Raw genomic sequence first — 24551 nt, forward strand, 5'->3', positions numbered from 1 at the left:
CAGGTGGACTTCTGGAGGTTATTGGTATTGATTCTATTTAATGATTATGAGACTTCTGAAAGCAGTTTGCTATATTGGATTTGGTGATGAGCTTCAGAGTAAATGTGACTGAATACAATAAAAACACGAATCATTTTCATTCTCCTTCACATCTATCTGAAAAAAAAAAAATCCATTTAATTACATCCAGTGCTATTTTTAATGTCAAAATATGAAAAATGGGGTGTGAATACTTTTCCTAGGCACAGTATGACCAGCTCTATTTGACTAACCACCTTGCTTGAAAACATTAACTGGATGTGACCTTGTGCTGGTATGTACTCTGGGCCGTAGGGCAGATTTTAACAGCAACACTATGACTTCAAGATCTTTGAACAAAGAGGAGTCAGGAGGCTCTTTGTCGTCTTTACAGGTGAAAACAGATTTAATGGAGTCAGCAGGTCAGGAAGCGGGTTGTGGGAATACACACATAAACACATGCATCTACAACAACATGAAAACATAAACGTAAATCTGAATGTCACCATAATATGAGGGTTCTGTTGTGTTCACTCATGCGGTATTACATTTCCTGTTAGTGTTTGTGAGTGCGTGTGTGTGTCTGTCAACTTTACCCCCCCAATGTCTCGTTAATTGATTTCCACCTGAAACCAGATAGCTGTAAATAATATCTGCATTTCAAAAAAAGGTGGATGTCTCCCGCTGCCATATAATTTACACATATTTGATTACACAAGAGGCGAAGACTCGAATCGCTGTGGGCGTCAGAGGTTACTCCAGGCCAGACGGGGATGGTCACATGACCTTTTGTTCAAAACAGTATTTTCCTTTGAGCTTTCACAGGAAATATATTACCAATAAAAACAAAAAAAACACTGCTAAATTACGACTGTATTTTCCATAGTTAGCTTATGGTTTATAAGGAATAATGATGAGATAAGAGACCGCAAGCCTATCGCTTTGTTTTGTCAACATGTGCATGTGTGATAGTGGTGGCGTGACAGACTGGAGGCATGTGCGTGTGTGTGTGTGTGTGTGTGGGTGGGTGTGTGTGTGTGTGTGTGTGTAGCTTTCCGGCTGCCTCAGCTGTGCTTGTGTGATTTCTGTTTCTTGTGCTTCTTCTTTTTCTTCTCCTGCCTGTCGAGACTGTTGCTATGACGCCTCCTCTTCGTTTTACACTCACTGCTGCTGTCGCTGTCTGACTCCTTTCTCTCCCTCTTCTTCTTCTTCTTCATTTTCTTTTCCTGAAGAACACATATAAGTATAAATTTGTAAGTGCCTCCTAAAAGTATTTATATCCTTGGTACAACCACATTACAGAATTTGCTTTATTAAAGTGATAAATAAGCTCATATTAGCTCTCAATTTTGAAGTAAAGGGGGAAAAAACGACAGGGTTTGTCATTTTTAACAAAACAATATGTGAAAAGTGTTGCAGATTGTCATCGCTAAATGTGCAAAGCAGGCATACCATAAAATGACATGCAGCTGTAACTGGAAATGTAGTTCTTCAAGTATTACTGGAGTGGAGCTGGACACAAATGCCTGCAGCGATTTTTTTTTTTCCTGTTACTTCACATTTAGGAAACACTCAAAATCACAACAAAACCCATCACGGCTTATGGTTGTAATTTATCAAAAAGTGACAAAGTCCAAGGAGTCGAGGAGTTCCTCAAGGCACTGTGAAAGGAACCTGAACGTTGAGGCTGCAGATACATACAGGACACTGACAGCAGTTTCATTACCTCAAAACTGGGTCACAGCTTTTCTGTCAAATCAGCATAAAACAGGAGTTCTCATGATGCTACTGCCATGTCGGATCACATGAGCTGTCAGGCAACCGAGGTGAGAAACATCGGAGGAATAAACAGGAAGGGAAAGCAGGGCAGGTTTTCTTTAATTTAACATTTTCACCTTCTTTTTCTTCTTTTTGTCTGAGTCCTGCGGTGGCCTGTTAGTGGCTGCCTGCTGCTGCTGTGCCTCTTCATCGTCCTCTTCAGGCACAAGAGCGTACTGCAAGCCCGGAGCTGAGAAACAGTCCTTTGTAAAGTGACCTGAAAGGAGTCTCGAGTTACTGAAACTGACTTTGAACAACTTCGACATGAGGCAGCTGCTGTCTCAAAATTATTTTTTTCATAATTTGATTCTTTCTTTTCCAGTTCTAGTCATGCTGGGTCACCTTTGCAGCCACACTTTGAACACGTCGTGTTGAGTACAGCCTCCAGAGTGATCCTGTTACTCGTGTGATCTCTGAACTGCTTCCTGCGCCTCGCATCCTGACTGTAAACACAAACAGAGGAGGATAACACTCTCCTTTGCAGAAACACACACACACACACACATAAAACTGTAAGCACTTACTCTGCCATAACATTGTTGGGGTCCAAGTCTTGTCCTGTTCCCTGATTTACAGCCTTCATGGAGAAGGACAGCTTCACCTTGTCACCTTGAATCTGACAGACAGGCAGAGGAATGGTCGTACTGCGGTGACGCTGGATTTACATTCCACACCTGTGTGTGCTCTTGCTTTTTTTGTATGTCGTTACCTCGCGCCCAATGACTTTGATCCACACATGTTCGCCAACATCCACAATCTCAGAGGCATTTTCAACTCTGGAGGCAGACATCTCACTGACATGAACCAAACCTGTTTATAGTGGAGTTACAGGGTTTCTTTTTATAAAGATGTCACACAAAAATAACTTACAGGATCAAAACATACCATTCTAACATGTTTATAGCCACACATCATAGCCAAGAATGTCATATTAATTTTAGGCTCTTATTCCATTCAGCCAGATACCCGGACACGAGGAGTCCTTCTACTTTAAAGTCAAGCTCCTATGTGTAAATGTGAACAAGTGATGCTATTTCATGTGATTAAATTGCAAGTAAATTAATTGTATGTTCTATTTTTATCCCTCTTAGGCTTTACTTAACTTTTCTCCGAAACCAAACTTTTGCCGAGTGTGCCCTCTAGCGGTGAAAAGCATTAGCAATTTTCCAAAGTGGCCAGTGATAAGGCATCATCAAATACATAACTCATAGGCTAAATATAGATTTCAGATGACCTGCTTCATACAACTCTCATATTTCTTGAGTATGCTTATATTGTATCCCTCCGTATGCTTTCCATAGCCCATTATGTGTGTGTGTCTTTGGTAAACATGTATCATTAGCATATAAGCATAGATTTGTGGAACATATTTTTTCTTGAAAGGGGAGCAAAGGGTGTGCATAATAAGAATGAAATCGGATTGTGTTAACATAAAGCAACATTTTCCCACAGACGTCTCTCCCTAAGCAGACGTGGATCACAAGATTTTGAAGAATATTTTGCCCATCATTTGAGAGCACTCTGGTTTATTTTTGTAGCTATAATAGTGATTCACCTCCTCACTAAAACTAACCTAAAACCTTAAACCTGTCTTTGTCTGTAACATTTTTTTTCCCCTGTTATGATTCTTTACTTTAAAGTCCCTTTGCAAGCCCTTTTTACCAACCTTCTTTTTTGTAACCTGGCAGTCGGACAAAGGCTCCATAGTTTTGCACAGAGACCACCTCTCCTTTGGCAACACTGTGCAGCGGCGGCAGACCATCCAATCCGGCCGGCTCACGACCATGTCCACCTCGATCAGACATTATCCCAACTATGGGTGGGTCACAACTGTCTTATGGTAGATCTGGTTGACGGATAATTAAACAGATATTAGGATTTGCAACATCATTAAAAGTGACGGAAGAAAATATATAAAGTAACAAAAGGCACATTGAAAGGTCTACGTTTTCTCTGTTTTGAAATAAAATAACACATTTACACCAGTAAAGAACGGCATAAAGTATTAAAATAAGTTTGTTTGTTTGTTGTTTTTTTTTATTCCAGCAGCATAATCTCAAATCAAAAATTTAGGAACATTTACTTGGTCAGTAATCAAAATCCATGTTAAGAAATATGCAATAACTAAAGCATTATTATTGCTTGTGCAATATTTTTTTACGTTGATCAGTGAAAACTTTTCATTTGCAATCATGACTTCCTGTTTTCCTGGGGTACAAATAAGACCCGAAACAGAAGCATGTTTCAAAATGGAAAAGAACCGAGAACATACCATTCTAGTATGGATAAGGTATGTTGATCTTAATAAGATAAAGAAAAATAAACTTATTGCTTAAAATTACAGATAATTAAAAATGTTTACATTAATTTGAACGGTGACAGACAAGGCTGGAAGAGGACCAGATTTTGTCTTGTAAACACACAGTTTGAGCAGGACGTTAAGGAAGGTTAAGAAAAATATCCAAAGCTCCTAAGTCTAGAGTCTAGACGCATCATCTCATGTGAAAACATGGTAGTGGCAACATCATGCTGTGGAGGTGCTTTTCTTCAGCAGGGACATAAAAAGCTGTCCTGAGATGATAGGAATATTGACAGAGCTACATAAAGGTGAATCCTGGAAGAAAATTTGTTCTTCCAGGTTCACCTTCAGAAAGAGTACTGAACTTAAACATATTACAATGAAAGGGAATAGATAAAAACACATGCCGTTAAAGCCCAGCTCTAAATCCAATTGAGCAACTGTGGATAGACTAGAAAATTATGTTTACAAACGCTCTTTATCCAAACTGACTGTGCTTCTGTTATTTTGCAAAGAATAATGTCCAAAAATGGTCACAGAATACAGAAAAGGACTTTACAACCAGTAAGACCCTTTAAAAACAACGTATTATACACGTCACAGTAATGCGCTACTTTCTGTTGGTCAAGCATATAAAACCCAAATAAAATACGTCGAAATGTATGATTCAAAACGGAGTAAATTTTAAATGCTGCTGGACGCAAGGTGTATGAATCATACAGGGAAAACAAAACACTAACCGATGGAACACACTGTTTACGTTTTGTCAAGTAACACAGAGACGGGAGGTATCACATAAATGCTTAAAACCCCCCACATTCATATATTCAGTCTACTCACGCTAATATTTCATGCAGATTTATGATTATTAAAGAAAGAACTGTGATAACTTGGACAATAAGCCTAAGAAAATATAAGTCAATGCTGTACCTTTCGTGATAATTGTACGGTGGATGTTTTACATCCGGTGTCAATCTCTACGCAAGAAGCTGAATAGCCAATCATCGCATTCGGCTCAAACTTTGACCAATGACAAGCCTTCTATCCAGCGGAAGTATTTCCGTGCTCCGTCTTTTCCGTTGTTGCTGCTTCCGTCGACATTCTTTTTAGTTCAACAAAGTCCATTCATTTTCTTGGATAACCTGTAACCTTGTTTTAAGGGATTTTCTGCTATTTTTTCGGCTGTTCCGGGATGATTGAGCCTTTGAAGAGAGCCGGCGACATGGCGGTGGTTCCCTCCGCCATGAAACGGCCCCGGATGGAGCTGGTGGCGGCGGCTCAGTCCCAGCAGCTCGTGTCCGCGGTACGAACCATAGCTGCTGTGTCTTCATATCTGCTTCTTTTACATACATAATCCTTACATTAGCTTGTTATTGGGTGATTTAAAAGTAATAACTGAATAAGGAGATTGTTTTAAAATACATTTTATAGAAGATGACTTGTTAGTTAAGCAGGAAAATATCTAAAAGGAAAATACATCGATGTGTTTGATGTATTGTATGCATCAAACTGTTTAGTTGTATGCCTTAAATGTCACACATGCGATCAGTTCAATACATTTAGGCATTAATCATGATCACCTGGATGTTGATTATCATCCTAAGCAGTAATAATCTGTTAGATGTGGAGTGTCTTTACATAATTCAAGTCTTATAGAGTTTTAAAATTGATCCAACTTTAAAACTGTTCTGTGGCTCCACTAAGTCAGCTTATGATTGCTTAATTAATGAGATAATTTGCTTTTATCTTCACTGAAACATTGTCAGTTTTCCTTCTTGGAAATTATGTTTTTTAATCAAAAGTACAGCAAAATGCCAGTACATCCTTTTTGGGTTTGCATCATAATGAATTAGACGGGTGTGATGCAGAAACTATAAATGTTTGTGCTCCCGTAGGGCCCTCCACGGACCTCCAGCCTGCAGGCCCCGATCATGTTGATGTCGGGCCACGAGGGCGAGGTCTACTGCTGCAAGTTTCACCCCAACGGCGCCACGCTGACCTCCTCAGGATTTGACAGGCTCATATGTGAGTCGTTGCCAAAAGTTAGACTCCATCTACCATTAGACCAGAGCGCAGCCGATGGACCACTGTTCCAGTAAATAACATATTGTTTGCTTTGTGACGTTGCTGCAGTGATGTGGAACGTCTATGGAGACTGTGAAAACTTCGCCACCCTGAAGGGCCACAGTGGAGCAGTGATGGAGCTGCATTACAACACAGATGGCAGGTGTGGGCAGCTGTCAGAGATGATTATCCCATTCTGAAAGAAAACAAAATTGCTCTTTCCCTTATTTGTTGTTTTATTTTAGAGATATGTTTGCTGTAAACATCTATAAATTCTTCGTTTGGCGGTGATATGTTTTTGTATATTTCAGCTTGTTGTTCTCGGCGAGCACAGACAAGACTGTGGGCGTGTGGGACAGCGAGACCGGTGAGAGGATCAAGCGTCTGAAGGGCCACACCTCTTTTGTTAACACCTGCTATCCAGCTCGTCGGGGGCCCCAGCTGGTGTGCACTGGCAGTGATGATGGGACAGTGAAGGTGGGTTATGTGTTAAAATAATCCATAAAACGGCTCAGTGGCTTATTGTTGAAATGAAATGCATACCCGACCACATTTTTGCACTTTAAAGTTGGTCATAAATTAAGTGTGAGTGCTTTTTGTCGCGTTACAGCTTTGGGACATCCGCAAAAAAGGGGCCATCCACACTTTTCAGAACACCTACCAGGTGCTGGCCGTGACGTTTAATGACACCAGTGATCAGATTCTATCTGGAGGCATCGACAATGACATCAAGGTACTAACATCAAAGATACTAAACAATCCTAAACATGGTAGTACTGACAATTAAACATTCAGTATTAACGATAGTAAGTGATACATTAAAAAAAAAAAATTATATATTTTTTTTCAAATTGAATTTTAATGTGAATTGTGTTATAGTAAGGCTGCACAACAAATGCAGTATTTGCTCGATACTAAATTGCAAATGTCATGTTAGGTTTAGTCAGATGGAGTCTCACTTAAATAGATGCCCACACCTGACTCAGATGATGAGGTGTAAAACCTTAAATGTCACAGACACTTTTAGAAGAATAGCAATTATGGATGAGAAAAAGAAAGAAAAATGTGAGCTTTTGTATACTGATATCGTCCTCTTAAGGCATGGGCTGGTATGGTAGCCTCAGGGCAGCCTGTAGTAAATGGATAAAAAAATGTAAAACTTGATTTGTTTACATTATTTAAAACAGAAAACAGGAGCAGATTCTTCTGACCTTTCTCTTGGACCATCTGGCAGATAAATAGCCATAATTACTGCGCAGATGTTGCCTTTCGTTTACGTGACTGAAGGTTTTGGTATTTTTAACGAGGGACACAAACCTCATAGTGCTCTAAATCTAGATGCAATTAGAAAAATTACCTTAATGGACGCACTTTTGGTCGAGCTTTCAGACCCATTTTGTGTTTTGATGACAGCAGCATTAAAACATATGAAGGAAACCATCTGTTTTTGCAGTTAGGCCTCAATAAAAACGAGTTTATGTGTCCAAAGTGAAGTCAGGTTATTAAAACTCTGTTATGACCTCGTTGATGTGCTAATTAGAGAAATAAAGTCATGACCTACTTGTTGTTGTTGTTGTTGTCTCTCTGCTACGTCTATACCTTGATTTTTCAGTTTTTGTAACTGGGAATATTTCTAGCTTATTTTGTCTTGTGAGGTAAAAGTGTGGTAGCCATGTTTCAGCCAGCTGACCGGCAGATGAGAAAGAGATTAAACTATGTTACTCTATGCTCCAAACAGCCACAGGGTGAATCCTACTCCTACCCTCTAGTGACTCTGGAACTTGTTCTGGTTTCATTAAACAAACTTTAAGGTGGAGGATATAAATAACTGAGAATTTTAATAGTTTTTGAATGTAGCTATTATGGCATTGTGTACTATTACATTAAAAAAAAGGCCAAACGTGTTATTTCTTCAAAGAAATGTAAACATAAATTTGTGCGAGTTGAAATATTTTTGGTCCAAATATAACTATACTGAAGGGTAAAATAAGACTAAGAAGTGGTTGGTTGCATGTTGTGCTCTCTGATCTTTTATCCTCTAATTGCATGTTTTCCTAGGCTACCCATCATTCCTGGAAAAAGTGACAAAGCAGCACTTTGAGTCAATACACACTGTAATCCTCTGAGGAAATACAAACAGAACAACCGGTAGAATTTTAACTCTTTAAAATTCTTCATTCAGGTCTGTCTGAATTTCAATTAGTTCAATTCTATTGAAAAGAAAATATAATTTTTCCAGTATGCAGTTGGCCCTGTTGAGTACAGTGGAACTGCCCTGAACTAAACAGAACAAAAACAGTTCAACTTTTGAGAGACTCCAGAAACACTGCGGGTATTTATAGGAAAAAAAAAAAGTTTTACAATCCCACTGTTTTCTTCGACTCCTGCTGATGCCCCTTACAACCATTGGTTTTTACCACCATGACTCAGAACTCATGGCAAGCTCTCTGGCCCCTCAGAAACGGCACCATCTGCATCAGATGGCCTATTTAAAGCTCCCTGTGTGTTCTTTGTGAAAACTGTTTCTCAACCCACTCGTTGTGCAGGTGTGGGACCTGCGGCAGAACAAGCTGATCTACAACATGCACGGCCACGGTGACTCTGTGACCGGACTCAGCCTGAGCTCCGAGGGATCGTACCTCCTGTCGAACTCCATGGACAACACAGGTGGCGTTGGGTTTCATGTGGCTCATAATGTGGATGAGTTCTGTTGTTTTAGAACTGTGTGTCTTTCACACAGTGCGGATCTGGGACGTGCGACCGTTCGCACCCAAGGAGAGATGCGTGAAGATTTTCCAGGGTAACGTCCACAACTTCGAGAAGGTAATCCTGATTTGTTAGTAGGAAAAACAGAGTTAGATTAGACACTAAAGCTAAAATCTTTTAGGAGTTTTTTCATACTGTTTGGCTTCATTCAACTGTTTTGTAATGGAAACTCATCATTCAGTCACTAAATGCCTTTTTATTTGCTTGAACTAATTGCTGCTCTGAATGACAAGCAGATCACATCTCATTGCTAATGCAGCCTGTTGCGTGTTTTGCTGTTTGTTCAGAACTTGCTGAGGTGCTCCTGGTCCACTGACGGCAGTAAGATCGCAGCAGGTTCAGCTGACAGGTAACAAACAAACCACCAGACAACACCGTAAATGTTTTCTGTACTAGCAACGTCCTTGAATTACAGAGTAAAGTAGAACTGTAGAGTCAACATGAAGGCTTTTTCAGAGCATTAGATAAAATTTGCAGAATTCAAAATTAACTTGCATGCAAGTAGGAGCAAAATGTTTGAAATCTCTCAATTGTGTTCTTTCTTCCGAAAGAAAGAACATAAACAAACAAAAACAAGTCTTATTAAAATTCCTGCTCCTCTTGTTTATTCGGTTTATCCAGTCTTGTTTTAACTTTAATTGTTCAGAATTAAACATAAGCACAATTTATTAAAGTCAAAATGCTGGGTGTCTGTGATGAGCCCTTATGACATTATGTGTTAAGTGTATTCTGTCTAACTGAACTAAAAAACAACTTTTTAATACAAAAACAGAAGAATAGCAAAAGCTGCATGAATGTGGGCAAACCCTTAAAGTGATACCTGATTGAAGCAGTTCAGAGTCAGCACTCATTCTTTTGTGGTAGCTACATCTTGACTTGGTAATATTTACTTTCTCTGCCTTGCTTTACTTTTCCAGATCTGTTAGATTATGCAGACATCTCTTTTTCCACTACAGATGAACTCAAAGGTTTTCTTGATATGTCTGCACAGAGACATTATGAAAAAGCTACTAAATCATAAAAAAGCGAGTTAGATGAGAGACCATTTCGAATTTATTTCTGTCCCTTTGGTTCCTTTCAAAGATGTCGGACAGACTGAAAACAAAAGGACAGATTCTGTAACGTGATTCTTTCTGCTGCTCTGTCTGCCCTCCCAGATTTGTGTACATCTGGGACACCACGTCCAGACGGATCCTGTACAAGCTGCCGGGTCACGCTGGCTCTGTCAATGAGGTGGTCTTCCACCCAGAGGAGCCTGTCGGTGAGTCAGTCACTCAGCTGCTGTAGCTTAGAGCAGAAACCTTTGAAGCATCAAAGAAGTGCTTATCTTCCTCTTTAGGTCACAAACTAACCTCAAATGCAGTCTTGATGTAGTTTCTAAATGCATAAAATCTGTTAATTTTATTGGGCTGTTCATCTGTTTTCTCTCTGCAGTGCTGTCTGGCTCCAGTGATAAACGTCTGTACATGGGAGAAATTCAGTAGAGTGTGTGGGTGTGAGTGGATGTGTGACTGTGTGTGTGTTTATGAGCGGCCTGCCTTGGAAGTGTTTTATGAGCACTGATGGAGTTTATTTTACATGCTTCGTCTCGCCTCAGAACAACCTCAGGATGAACTTTTATTACCATCAGTCTGCCTCAAAAATGGCCCTTTTTTTAAAAAACTTTGATTTATTTCTTTTTTTAAAATAAACTTGGTATTCAGTAAAAGCAACTCTTGTCGTATCATTTTGTCACTGGTGTTTTACTATTATGCGGGGGAGAAGATTTACATTTGTCCTTGTTGGCATCTAAAACAGACCCAGCTGTTTTTTATGAAGGGATAAAAGAGCTACTATGGTTTTGCTACATTTTTTCTTTACTTCTTGAACATTGAAATAATTTTCAAACAAGGAAAAGTAGAAGTAATTATAGCATGTTGTTGTAAACATTTTGAGGCTTGGGAGTTTTTGGAGTCTGTCTCCATGCACATAGTAAACCGTTTTCTGGTTCACATATTTTGGCTCTAGAAATGATCCTGCAGCTTTTCCCAATAGTTACAGCTTTTCTATAAATATTTTACAATCCTTCAGTGATTATGTGATTACCAGTTCTCACAATGCGCTGTTGTTTGGAGCGTATTTTGTTTTAGAGAACATTTTTTGTTCATGGTTTGGAAGAAAAACTTTAATATATATCTGAAGAAGGCTTCCTACTAGGTTCCTCTAGGGATTTTGTTTGGGTTCCTGTTGGAGTGTTTGGACACTTTTAAGGGATTTCCAGTCTATACATCACCAAAACAACATTCTTAACACAAAGTTGATCTTGTTGCTAGTGTGGGTTGGACTCTGCCAGAACTGCGCCTTGTCTCCAGTTCTGTTTGTGGTGAGCATGGAGAGGTTTTAAAGGCATAATGAAGAGTGTCGGGTTAAAGAAACCCAGGGTCTCTTTTTGCAGATGATGTCACTCGGTTGCTGTATTCCTACCGTGACCTTCAGGGTACATTGGATTGGTTTAGAGCTCAATGAGAAATGATCCAACACCAGAGATTCCCTGTGAACTTTTGGTCTCTGAGAATCTCTCGCTGTGATTCTCAGTGTTCTGTGACCAAACAAATCCAGTTTTATATCACCAAGAACTGAATGTGCTGACCAAGAAACGAGGCTCTGCTCCAAAATCTGTTCCTTCAAGGATAGAAATCTAAACCAGCTGTTGACCATGTTAGTTTGATGGCTTGCTACCATGGTTACTGGTGCAGTACACAAAGAGGGACTTAACCTCAAATCGAGAGCTAGATGGAAACTGGGACACAGTTGGATGTTTCAACAGGACAGACTTCTGGAGTAGACCAGACTTTGACCTGCCTGAAAATCTGCGGCTCTTATGCTGAAATGACAGAAATTTGTTGCGTATAAACCTTGTTAAGACACATAAGTGTTTTCGGTTGAATTGCTCTAGTATGTAAATTGCTTGTTCACCTTTTTTCCTAGCCTGAAACATACATATAGGACCCAAACGGAGTTAAGATAGGCTACATGGCTCTATGGTAGCAATGTAGGTTAAATGTGTGATGGCTTTAACAGGTATCTTAGACCAATATCTTTAGAAATGTTTGAGTTTATATTGTAAATACCTATTTAAGACTTAACTGCTTAATTGGTTTTCCAATATTGGTTGTTAAGCATTTAATCATAATAATGAAGTAGAATAAAAGGAACATGCTGTGGGCCTAGTCCAATTATTCATCTAGTGTGAAGAAAATTCACATGGGTGCCACAAAATTGAATTGGTTGGTGCCAAGGTCGGATTCAAAATTTTAACAAAAGTTTTGGTGAAAATTTCGAAGAGATTTGAGAACTTTTGGTCAAAACCGCATTCAAAGTAGGAGCGTATGACTTGGAGCAAGCTTCTTATATTTCAGGTCAAGTTGACAAGACATAAACCTCCGTATATCATTCCATAATTTCTTCCACAAACAATTTTAATAAGGGAGGAAAAAAGCTGAGACAGAAAAACAACCTATTTAATGTGCTTGAGGCTCAGCTACATCATGCGTGCATTATAATACCAGAGGCCAGTGTTCTTAATGATTATGTCCGCTGTTTGTTCACTTTATGAACTAACATGTACAAACTGAATGTAATAACTCTATTACATGGTGGGTGCTGTTTTCCATGCTCATAAAGCGGTCATTATCTACCGCCAGTGTTTGCTGACTTAGCCCACTTTATTGGAAGGAGGCATGGCTTGAGGTCTGGCAGAAATGAACCACGGCTGTAAAAGCGTGCCTTTTATTTCCCCTCTGAACAATAATCACAAACTGGACTCTCCTTGGCCGGAGTCCACACTGGTGTTGATGATAACACACTGACTCATTCTCCGCATTTGGCTGAACCTCTTTAACCATTTCGGGATCTCTTAAATTGGGGAGTATCACATAAATTTTACTTTTCTGAGCTCTATATCATGTTATAATGTCGCTGCCTCATTAAACACCTACCTGGAGTATTGCTTTGACTCATTCATGCATGTTTGAGAAATCCTTGAATCTGACGCCTTAACGGCTGGTCATACAATGCACCACCTATTTACCCTAAGCTCCGCCTTTCAGCTTCCGTCTCCAGCCGAGCTCCACCAGACTAGCGGCAGCGGCAATTAGCAAACTCCTGGTGGAACTCTGCATCTGCTTAGCTTATCATACAAACTACAATGCCCCTAAAAGTGGTTGTAAACAGCATCAATGGACATCTTGGAGAAGCATTGTTGGGATGGTGCAATGAAGGGGGAATGTTGGAAATGGAGTTGATTTTTTTGAGACAGGCACCAGCCACCATATGACCCTGCAAGGATATTCGGATATAGACGATGGACGGATGGGTGGACTTCATCCTCAATGTTTTGAGGTGGAAAGGTAAAGCGTATCATCCTACAAACGCTTGGTTACTTTTCAACAACGGAAGTGTTGATATTTTTATTCAAATCAGTTTACAGCTAGCAACAAGGACTCCAGGAGCAGCACAGAGCAAACAGATCCAGATTACGTCCAGAAATAAATACAGATTCAAAATTGGTGACAAATGCACACAAATTCAATCCTAATTATGACAGTCCACAGTCAGGTAACTAAGGGAAGGATTAATGGATTAAAAGTACAGCGACATTCTTAATAATAATCTGAAGATGGAACCGAATTGGATTTTTCAGCAAGAGATTGACGCTAAACACTGAGGCATGGAAACTCCGAGCTGGTTTCAGGGAGCAAAAAGAAACCTATCAGGCTGAGCCGGTCAGTCAACGGACTGGAACACAAATGCAAATCTATGTAAAGAACTGACTAAAGAGCATGGAGGAGGCAACAGAACCTTCAGAACTTGAGGAGAGTTTATGTGGACTAAAAGGTCAAAATCACACCCGACCAATACATGCGATCAGCTCCTCCGCATAGGAAACATCTTGAAGTTGTCGTCCACTAAACAGAATTTTTTTGCTAATAATTAATGCCACTTAGGATTGTCATGTGTTACACATTAATTTCTGGACTAGACTGTGTTGATATCTTATATGTAGAAATTGGTTGTCCGCTGCTGTCAAATCGCAACAGGATAAACAAAAGTATATTTAATGCGAAAAAGTTTACTGTTACTAACTGAAGATCGGCCTGTCCGCTCTTAAATTCACAATAACCAAATATACATAAGAAACTTTCTAGGAGCGTGATAGGTGAAAGGTGTGCCCAGTACCCCCCACTCTCCCGGGTGTCTGTAGTTCTTTTGAACGCCCCTGCAGAAACCTCACGGCTCCTCATGGGGAGGGGGGGGGCTCGCTGTGACTGTGGGCCCCCACCCCCTCACCCCGCTCCCTCTCTCTCTCTCTCCCCCCCCCCCCCCCCCCCCCCCCCGGCTCCTCCTGCACTCGCCCCGGCACCGATTGTTGACAAAAGACGCTGCGAGACGGAGACGAAGGAGGCCAGAGCCGGTGCTGGTGAGCGGGTCTCCCCGTTAACTTGATTCGTTATTTCTTAGCTTCTCCTGGCAGAGTGGGATCCCAGCGGGGAGAATGGGATGGAAACCCGCCGTGGAGGGAGGAGTCCGGGCGGGCTGCTTTGTGTCCGCGGCGGAGGAGCCGACCGTTAGCCGTAGTGTTAATGCGGGGTCGGTCCCCTCCTCCCCGCTACCTCCCCCCCACCTCCGTGTGATCCGGTATCATATGATGTTCATTTCAGTCTGCAGCCAGGGGCAGATTGTGACAGCTTTCCGTCTCTCTTTGTGCCTTTGTGTGTGTGTCCCCCCTCTCCGGAAGGTGTGGCCGAGGTGATTCGGAGTCGGTCGGACCTCGCAGCAGCAGCAGCAGGCCGGTGTGAAGCGGACTCCTCCAGCACCTCCTTCCTTCTCATCACCTCTCCCTTTCCCTCCGCCTGAAAACATCCCCGCGACTGGAATTGTGTAGACAAAAGCGGAGGCTAGAGATGGATCAGCCACTGTGAGTGGAAGCGCCGGAGGAAGCGGCTGCGGTGGCGGCGGCCTTGTGCAGGTCTGTTCATCCCGGGAATGGTGTGAGCTGAGACGGGAAGGCAGTCTGGATCTGACCGGGGACTCGTCGTTTCCCCGGAGCCTCCGCGGCTCGAAGCCGCGACCCGAGCCCTCCAAAATGGGGAAGTGTGACGGCAGATGCACGCTGTTGGTGATCTGTTCACTGCAGCTGGTAAGTGAGCATGCTTTGATACAGAGCCGGTCCAAGGCTCAATGGGGCCCTAGGCACATATTATAACCAACATAAATCTCTACTAATGTTCCTTTACTATCACTCAAGTTTAAATCCCTGCAGTTCTCCAAATTACATTTAATTTACACCAGATGTATTGACTCTTTAAACTCTCATAAAAAAAAATAGTAGAAAAATCTTATACTTTAAAAACGATGTTTTTTAGATGCTTTGACAAAATATCTAAACATTGATATTGTTACATTAATATTACATTTTATATTTTTACATAAAGCGTTCAACAATATAGAGTTGAAGTTTTTGCTTTTGCTATTTGAAGTTAAATCAGGTATAAAACATACATACTGACCCATAATATAATTTTGTACTTGAAGTATCGCTATAAAGCATTTCATATTTACATTATTTACTGTATGACTCTGTTAGACTGTTTTTTTTTAAAGGACATATAATTTTAAAAACATTTCATGTTCTGTAATCATTCCAACATTAAGAGTTTGCATTTCACAAGGAAACTGTGTATTGAAAGTTCACACTGCCATCTTTGAATTTTGGATAACACTGGGACTTGGCTGCAGTTGTAATTAAATCCTCCACTAGAGGGCATGAAACAAGTATATCATTTGATGCGGCAGGTTTTTGAGGAAAATTACTTTTTTTTTTTAAAGACGCAGAGGCCTCAGAAATTCATCCATCCAAACTGATACATTTAGCATGATAGGCGTTTGTATTAATATTTTTTACTGTCGTCATAGATTTAATTAGTTTTCCTCTTTTAAAGGTAGAAAATGTAGAGTGAAACCAGCTGGTTTACCTTTACTACATTAATCTGTTCCACATGTATTTTAAAGCTTGTTACAACGTAACTACACAGATTTACATGTAATATTTTACATCAAGGACCAGAAGTTTTGTTTTGCATGATTAGCACTGATAAATCACCCTCATTTGGGAGCCCTAAGCAGCTGCTTAGTTCACTTTTTGCCTTGGGTCGGCTCTGTTTTAATACATGTTTGTGTTTGTGTGTCCACAGCTGAGACTGCCTCTCTAACCACCAAGATATAATTAGAGCGGCGTGCTACAGACACACACATTGTAATCAGACATTTTTGTCCAGCCTCCCTGTACAGTCACACTCACACATTCACACACACCCCCCCCCCCTCCACACACACGCACAGCTTTGAGCTGCAGCTGCTGGGGCGCCGTCCCACATTACAGGCGAGGCTGTGGTTCCCTGAAGGAGAGGGAACAGGGTAGCCTCTGCATGTTGGTGTAGGCAAAACCATGTGAATCTTTAGAAGAACTCGCCCATGAATGTACGGGGTCTTAAACGGAATATAATTAGGGGCCTACTTCCTGTTAAGGTCACCAGACACCACAGCACCATTAATATGCCATAAAAAGTGTCCAAGATCTAATTTTTTCCAGTGTTGTCAATTTTAACACTAGTTTTATATTTCCTTAGTACACCAACAACAAAACTGGTGGTGTTGATACAGTGGTAGAATGATAATTAATAAATAGCAGGCTAAGAATATTGTAGAAAAGGTTGTTTCTATAACTTGTTTGTAGGCCTGTCACAATAAACAATAAATTAATTAATCGCATGATAAACTAAACCAAACTCAATCATTTTCATTTGCTTGATTCATCGTTTTTCTCTTTTCTCTCTCCTTTTACCAAAACTGGTTTTCAGTCTGGTGCTTTGGTATCAATTATCTCTTTTTTGAAAGACAATTTTGTCTACAGAGACTTCAGAATTCATTTTAGTTGTTGTTTCTGTTGTTTGGTTTTGTTTATTTATTTTGGATATTTAAAATGTTTTCCAGTTCCAGTGTTTAAATGTTCGTCAAAATTCAAAGTTTATTGATGTTTGAGAAAGTGTTGCATTATTCTTCCATTGTTACTGTCATATTAGTTGGAAATTGTCTCAAAACAACAATATTATATTTTATTGTTCTGGGACAATTTATCGGTTGTCAAAATTTGTTATCGCAACAGGCCTACTTGTTTGGCAATTATATATTCAATTTGGCAAGACGTTGCCATTTTAATTGGCTGTAATAGAAAACTGTCATTTATGGAAACAGGTACATGTATAAATGGAAAACTGAATTACTTGACATATCATTAATATTTAAAGCTTGTTTAGAAATTAGCCTCATTGATAAACATTGTACATATTTCAGGTTGTCAGAGCTCAGATATCTTCAGCGCCTCCTACTGGCCTGGGGCAGCAGCGCAGCTTGTCTATATGAACAATGGTCACACTAAACTGGCTTACAGTCACAGTGACATATATACGCCACCGACGCCTGTTGATGCATAATCAACACATACCTTGCATCACATTAGAAGCACTTTGATGCCATCTAGTGGTTGAAGTTGTGATAAATTCTACCTAATATAGCTAATTTACACGCTGCAAAAACTTTTGATGAATTTAGAATCTGTGTGACAGCAAAAGCGTTGTTTAGGTTTTATGTAATTCAGGTAGTAAAATGTTAAGACATTCCTTTTATATTGTTTAATAAGTACGGCATGGTGTGAGTGTGCCTAGCAGCCTCGTTAGAGCTGCTCATTGTGGCCATTGTTTGCTGTGCTGATGAGTTTTTGTGCAGCAGAGGGATTTGGCCCACAGATTCTCATTAGTTTGGCCCAGCTATTTTTTTTTTTTTTGTAAGGGGTGGTCCTTTTTACAGTCACTGGACTGGCTGGTGCTCCAGGCAGTTTCCATGGTAACAGCTGCGGCAGCCTCGTGTATGTGTGTCCCTGTCACTCTGTGCGTGTGTGATACCTTGATTAAGTGAGGACGCTTTATATCCCTGCGTGCTTTTGATTATGCCTCCTCTGACGGGCCCTTGTGTGTGCATCTGAACCTCCGTAGGTGGCGGCCCTCCAGAGGCAGGTGTTTGACTTTCTGGGCTACCAGTGGGCTCCCATCCTGGCCAACTTCCTGCACATTATGGCCGTCATCCTGGGCATGTTTGGCACTGTGCAGTTTCGCTTCAGATACCTCATTTTTGTGAGTCCCACGTACCCCCGCCCCTACCAGCATTCCACATTCCTGTCACTGAACTGACATAATTTCCTAAAAGCACTTTTGATTGGATCTTTCTGGCAGTATGCAGTATGGCTGGTCCTGTGGGTTGGATGGAACTCCTTCATTATTTGTTTCTACCTGGAAGTGGGAAACCTGTCACAGGTAAACATACTCAGTTCTGTGAGTGTCCATGTGTTACCCTAATGAAAACCTATTTTATTACTTTTTATGTAATCTATTTTAAGAAAAAAATTTTGATTTACGTCACTTGTTTCAAATCAGTTTTTCAGGTCAAAAGAATCATATAGGGTTCACATTATGTGCTATATCAAGAAACCGAAATTTCTTTGCGAAAGTGAGATGATTAGGATAGAAAAAATGCAGAGCAGAGCTTGTGTTACAACTCTTTCACCATTCAGCATCGCTGTCATGACACCAGAAAATAATCAGTATCAGTAATGCTTCGGTCCATAATGGATGAGTTGGGCCAGCCTCCAGCATCACTGTTGTGATTTCCATAAATACATTAATCGGTTGTCTCAAAATTCAATATTTTTTTTATCTTTTATCTCCTCTAGAAATATTTACAATTCTACCAGGATAAATTTAATTAGTCTGCATGAACCTATAGATTCACGCTTTTCACCCTTTTCATAGAGTGTTAATTTTGGTAATAATAAAATGTCATCCTTCATTCCAAACCCAACTTCTTTTTTCTGCTTAAAACTTGATGAAAACTCATCCTGAATGACTAAAACCAGGATAGAAATTTCTGTCAACTAATGACATGAGACAAAAATATAGTAAAAAAGAATTTTAGTTGTTTCGAAAATCTGAATGAGTTAGAAAAAAATAGTCAACGAGATTTAATCTTGGGCAGTAGATAGTGAATTATGTGATACACATATGTGTTTAGCAGCAACATGATACTTGCCTAAACAGTATAAAATTGATAATTGCATTTATTTCATTCAGGTCAAACAATCCTAATGGTGATGTTGTATATCCACTTTTGAAATTTGGCAATTTCAGGTTTTGAATGGTCAAAGTTTAACTTAAAATTTCAGAGTTGCTCTGCTTTAACACTTTCTAATTTAATAAAGCACGTAGTCTCTCTTTTGTAAACGATGGTTTGCTGTGTAGCTTTAGGATTCCCTTCTTGCATAGAAATTGCACCTAAGTAAAGAAGAATTAGAGCATGTTTAAAGGTATCAGACCTCTCCTTCCGGTGTTTAAAAGTCTGTAACATCTGAAGACTCATTGATGCTCTGAAAGTCCCTTCATGTTGTGCGGAGAAACATCGCTGACCAATCAGACACTTTCCAGGACAGGGACTTTCTCATGACTTTCAACACGTCTCTCCATCGTTCGTGGTGGATGGAGCACGGCCCCGGCTGCCTCGTGACGCCAGTGCTGGACTCTAGGATGGCCCCCGACGACCATCACGTCATCACGGTGTCAGGATGTCTCCTCGACTACCAGTACATCGAGGTGTTGAGCTCGGCCATCCAGATCCTTTTGGCTGTAAGTGTCTTGACACAAGACTTCCTATTAAAGCTTGCATCAGCACCCGTCGTTGTTATTTTTTGAAGGCTGCTAAACCAAAACGTGCAATCTGACTGGACTATTTCGAACTTCTCAACAGCTCTTCGGCTTCGTGTACGCCTGCTACGTGAGCAAAGTCTTCCAGGATGACGAGGACAGCTGTGAGTGCTCTCCGAGGGTCTGCTAGTGTCGTGACAACGATATCGGGTCGACTCATCCTGCTGCCGAGGATGTTCTTTTTCGAGAGAGGTCGCGGTAGCGCTCAATAGGTTTTGGGTGTGAGAGATGCCATCTCATTGTCTTCTCTTGCGTGAGTCATGCTTAGAGATCTCAGCGCGCAGGATTCCCTCCGGGTGATCTGAGCTCCCCGTCTGTGGGCAGCATTATGTGGGCTGGAGTACTCCCACCGCCACAGAGGCTGTCTGTTAGGCCGGCCATCTGTGGGTCTGGAGGGCCTTTCTCATCAGAGTTTAATTCTCACCCTATCAGACACAAAAACTGGTGTAGGACGTCGTATGATTGATGTTCTTTCTCTGAAGTCTGAAAAGTTTTGCTCTCATGTGCATAATGGAAATAATGCCCATCAGCATGTGTCGTCCTCAATATTACATTTTATATGGATGTTAGTAAATGACCTCATCATCCTCATGAGTAATTGTGACTCATTTATGAGTTGCAGTGCAATGAAAAATATTATATAGTCTCTTTAGTCAGGTTTAATTGTTCCTCTGGTAAATCACTTAAAAGGGGAACAGACCTAAGTCTATTAGCTACTCTTGAAAAAAGTAGAGAATAGAGAACACACCTTTCAAGGGAAGCAGATGTGCGACGACCTGCTAATCTAATCGCCTAGCTTGAGTGGAATGTTCTCTCATCTTTCCCATTTTGATAAGTTATTAGAATAAACTGGCTACTGAGCTATTTCATATAGTTTCTCCGGGGACATAGAGGTCCATTTGTCTGAGACACTCTTAAAAATGGAAAAAGCAAATAGAACATTCCGGTAAGGTGAGGCCGGTATCTATAGTCAGAGGGTCAACTGAAATGTTTTGAAACCTCTGGATCTTTGGCAAGCCAGGCTGGTGGTGGACCAAACGTCATCCTGCCATCAGGGCTGGAGAGCAGGGTGGTAAGAGAGGTGAAAAACTGCTCAGCTGTAGAAAAAAAAAAAAAGAAGCATTTTCTGGTCACAAAATCAGCAACCATCCATTTAAAGGCCTCTGTGCACAACAGAAGATGTTGCTGTAAATCCAAGATACAGTCAGATGAATTCATAAACTCTCTTATTTTTATAGATTCGGATTAAACTAGAACACTTGGTGATATTGATGTTATATTTCTCTTCTTTTTTTTTTGCCTTTTCAAGTTGATTTTATTGGTGGATTCGACTCGTACGGCTACCAGCCTCCCCAGAAGTCCTCTCATCTGCAGCTGCAGCCTCTTTACACGTGAGTCACAAAGTATTCACACACGTTGAACTACTCCATGTTTTGTCACAATACAACCATCAATGAATTTTATTGGGATTTATTTATAACTAACCATCATAATGGAGTCCATAATTGTGAAACAGAAGGAAAGATAAGAATGTATTTGTATTATTACGTCAGTTTTGTTCTGTTCTCCCTGAATAAGAGCTCGGTTCAATCAATTTCTTTCGGAAGTCACTTAATTAATTAACAGAGATGTGCAATCTCAGTATAAATCCAGTTGTACTGAGAAGGCATCAGTGATGTAATAGCGAACATTGAAGAGCATCGTGGGAATAAAGATGTGGAGAAGTTTCAGAACCAAACTTTGGAAAAACTCTCTGCGCTTTTTAATCCATCAGTGGGACAAACTTAAACATATAGTCAGAGCATTTTATCATATTCATTTATTAGAGTGGTCTAATCAAAGTCCGGCCGTAACTGCAGCAAAAGGTTGCTCTCCAACCTATTGACAGGCAAAATACAAATAAAGGTCAGAGTTTAGTGGGTTCTATCAAATAAATTAAAAAACAATGTATAACTTCCCCTCCAGAAATAAGTTATGCACTAATATGTTTAATTTGAACACATGAAATCATAATAAAATACACTGTATTTCTTATATCATAGGGAATTATCTCTAATTCTGACTATGATCTAATCCTCTCCTCCTCCCAGGGCTGGTTAAGTGTCGGTAGCGCCCCCTTGAGGCCCAAGCCTGAAGTTGTCACTGTGGATGGAAAGAAAGAAGAGGCAGGTTGCCCACCACCCCACCCCCGATTACACTCACTCGTTTGTGTCGCAGTTTACCCGAGGAGCGGACCTTTGACCCCAGACAGGAGAGACGGTGTGAGCATGTTTGCGTGTGTGTTTTGTGTCCGAGGAAGGAAAACTGAAATCAGCCCTAAAACGAACGTTGCAGAGCTCAGGGACGAACCAGCAGTTCCCGGTGGGAGAGGAGCTGGAGGGAATTCAGAGAAGATTCACTCTAAACTGCCAGCTCTGAGCGCTTCCTCCCGAGTCGACGTGTGTGTGTGTGAGTGCGTGTGTGGGCGTGGGCGTGTGTGTGTGATACGACTGCGCAGCTCCGAGCTGGTGCTTCGTGGTTGTACTCTGGACTCTACGACCACTTTGCGCCTCTGTGTTTGTTTGATTTCTTTGCTGGGGTGAATGTCCCTGTGTGTGTATGGATGTTTTTGGAGGGGCGGAGCCGCGTGATAGACCAAGGCACAGCTCGTACCTGTTGTCGTTTTAGAGTGTGACGTTAAAGCTAGAGCAGTCCTGCAGTTTCCTCCTCCCAAAGCCGTCTTTCTTTCCTCCCGTGCTGCTGCAACTGCACACCTCAGGCCCGTAGGAGAGGGCATCGAAACCACGACTCCTTAAAGGATCAACCTCGCATAAATCAGTGTTTGTTCTGGTACAGAAGAACTAAACAAACAAGCAATCAGAGTCTGTCGTGCAATAATCTCACACACACTCCATGTGACTGGTGTTATTTTGGACCGTAATGCAGCTGTTGGACAGTAATCCCTCCATGCGATGTCCTGATAATAAAAGGTGCCGATTTCCGTTTTGTTTCCAGGAGTGTCTGTGGGGCATGTGTTCAGATCAGATGGCTTTGGGATGAGGCATTAGTTTGTATTTTTATTTTTATTTGTTGGGGTGGGAAGTAGTACTGTGCATGTAAATAACCAGCCGATGATTGTTTTGTTGGTTCTATTTACAGAAGAAGAAGAAGAAAAGAAAGAGGGTCACATTATGGAGGGAGTGGGAGGGATTACAGCAAATTTGTTTTTGCTTTGTACCTGTTTCTCTTCTTCTCTCTTTTTGTATATATCATGTTGCCTTGTTTTAGCCAGTTTGCAGTATTCCTCCTTGTTGTATCAGGAAGACATTGAGTCCGAGCAGCTCGTTCATTGACTCTCGTCAGAACAGGGGGGGCGAAGGAGACTTTAGAGACTTTTTTTTTCTTTCAATAATAAATGTGACAGAAAGTGAGAATAAAGGAGACAGGTATGAGGTGCAGACCTCAACGGGTGTAAAGTAAAGTTTGAAATAATAAAAGTACACTTTCTACTTCAAATGTGACTTCTGTCGTCATCTGCAGACACGTTTGTCTCACTGAGTAAACTAAGGTTGAATAAACTGAGTGCTGTCACGACTGGTTTTGTTTCTCTGCATCCCGTTTCACTTCAGTCGTTTGTTAGCCGTCAGCCTTGAAAGTCTTCAGCGTACAGAGAAATGGCTCTTAAAGAGACGGTGCACAGGAAAATACGGGAGCCGTTCCTGCAAATATAGGCTACTCAAGAATTTAAATTTTTTTTCACTTAACAACATTAACGGCGCAATCCTTTCTGGTGTCCCAGTATGTTAAAATTGGTATTACTTTAATATTAATAAGCACTACAAATTAGAAAATACTTTTTTCATGATTTTTTATTTTTTTTTACCATCACAGACACAATTGTTTTGTGTAGTTTAATAAATATCAGCATAAACCCCCCAAAAATAAGCATAAGAAATGGGAACAGGAGCATTTTTTCCCCCTTTTTTTTTTTTTACAATTTTACAACCGTGAAAGGTGGATTTTATGGAATTGTGGTTCCATATCCATGTTTTTGGACTTGGTTTGTATGTGTCCGAGTACTGACATATACAAACATGCAGACAGCATGCAGAAGGGTCCTGGCTGACCTCAAACCCCTAAGTCATCCTGCTGCACAGCAGTTGTGTTTCTGCTTCACTGACCTCACAGAAAAACTATATAAACATTAAAAAAAATCCTAAAATATCTTGTCTGATGGATTACTCCAGTGGCACATAATTGTAATAAAATAAAATAAAAAATAAGTAAGGTCTACCTTGCAAAAGCTTTAAATGTCTTTTTAGATGAATCTACACATTTCATCCTGATTTCAGTTCTGAACTCTGATCAGACCAATGCATAACTTTAATTTTCTTCCAATTATGACCAATTAAATCTCTTTATATTCAATTTATTCAGTTTTCTAACTGAAACCTCTACATGTCCTTTTATCAAACCCTTCCTGTGATTATTGTGCCTGCGTGTAAACCACCTCCTGTTTTAACTACTTTGTTTTATGTCTGTCTCAACGTGGCTCTCCGCCAGACCTCCCTCTCAAAAATGTTTTAATTTGTTTTAGTTTTGTTTTTCTGATAAAATAAAGGAAAATAAATTAATTCATATATTAAAAAAGAAAAATTAAATAGCTAGGTGGGTGTTTCTGGGAGGTTGTGACACTACAAATGTATGCATTGCAAAGAGAAACAAAAGAAAAATAATCATGAATCAAAAAAATCTTTAAT

At 40.5% G+C, this 24551-nt stretch overlaps 3 protein-coding genes across 5 annotated transcripts; 2 read left to right on the forward strand and 1 right to left on the reverse strand.

Annotated features, from left to right (window-relative positions):
* Window positions 1–396: 396 nt before the first annotated feature.
* zcchc17 (zinc finger, CCHC domain containing 17) lies at window positions 397–5155 on the reverse strand. Of its 2 annotated transcripts, none has more exons than XM_032581552.1 (7): window positions 5066–5155; window positions 3503–3682; window positions 2546–2646; window positions 2361–2452; window positions 2179–2279; window positions 1914–2053; window positions 397–1244 (listed from the first exon to the last, which is right to left on the reverse strand). In XM_032581552.1, the coding sequence occupies exons 2-7, from the start codon at window positions 3639–3641 to the stop codon at window positions 1083–1085; spliced, it is 735 nt and encodes a 244-aa protein (XP_032437443.1). In that variant the 5' UTR covers window positions 3642–3682; window positions 5066–5155; the 3' UTR covers window positions 397–1082. The 2 variants fall into 2 exon arrangements, with proteins under 2 accessions (XP_032437443.1, XP_032437444.1); XM_032581553.1 differs by lacking the exon at window positions 5066–5155 and adding an exon at window positions 4976–4997.
* A 36-nt stretch (window positions 5156–5191) lies between these two features.
* snrnp40 (small nuclear ribonucleoprotein 40 (U5)) lies at window positions 5192–10677 on the forward strand. Its single transcript, XM_032581551.1, has 10 exons — window positions 5192–5438; window positions 6031–6160; window positions 6269–6362; window positions 6511–6676; window positions 6810–6932; window positions 8746–8866; window positions 8940–9022; window positions 9253–9314; window positions 10123–10226; window positions 10400–10677. The coding sequence occupies exons 1-10, from the start codon at window positions 5328–5330 to the stop codon at window positions 10447–10449; spliced, it is 1044 nt and encodes a 347-aa protein (XP_032437442.1). The 5' UTR covers window positions 5192–5327; the 3' UTR covers window positions 10450–10677.
* A 3647-nt stretch (window positions 10678–14324) lies between these two features.
* On the forward strand, window positions 14325–23307 carry nkain1 (sodium/potassium transporting ATPase interacting 1). 2 transcript variants are annotated; one of them, XM_032581155.1, is made up of 8 exons: window positions 14325–14423; window positions 14742–15143; window positions 18055–18192; window positions 18292–18372; window positions 19537–19734; window positions 19856–19916; window positions 21122–21203; window positions 21903–23307. In XM_032581155.1, the coding sequence occupies exons 2-8, from the start codon at window positions 15090–15092 to the stop codon at window positions 21910–21912; spliced, it is 624 nt and encodes a 207-aa protein (XP_032437046.1). In that variant the 5' UTR covers window positions 14325–14423; window positions 14742–15089; the 3' UTR covers window positions 21913–23307. The 2 variants fall into 2 exon arrangements, with proteins under 2 accessions (XP_032437046.1, XP_032437047.1); XM_032581156.1 differs by lacking the exon at window positions 14325–14423 and having other exon boundaries at window positions 14440–15143.
* The last annotated feature ends 1244 nt before the right edge of the window (window positions 23308–24551 follow it).

This window comes from Xiphophorus hellerii, chromosome 13, assembly GCF_003331165.1.
Source record: "Xiphophorus hellerii strain 12219 chromosome 13, Xiphophorus_hellerii-4.1, whole genome shotgun sequence".
Lineage (NCBI taxonomy): Eukaryota > Metazoa > Chordata > Actinopteri > Cyprinodontiformes > Poeciliidae > Xiphophorus > Xiphophorus hellerii.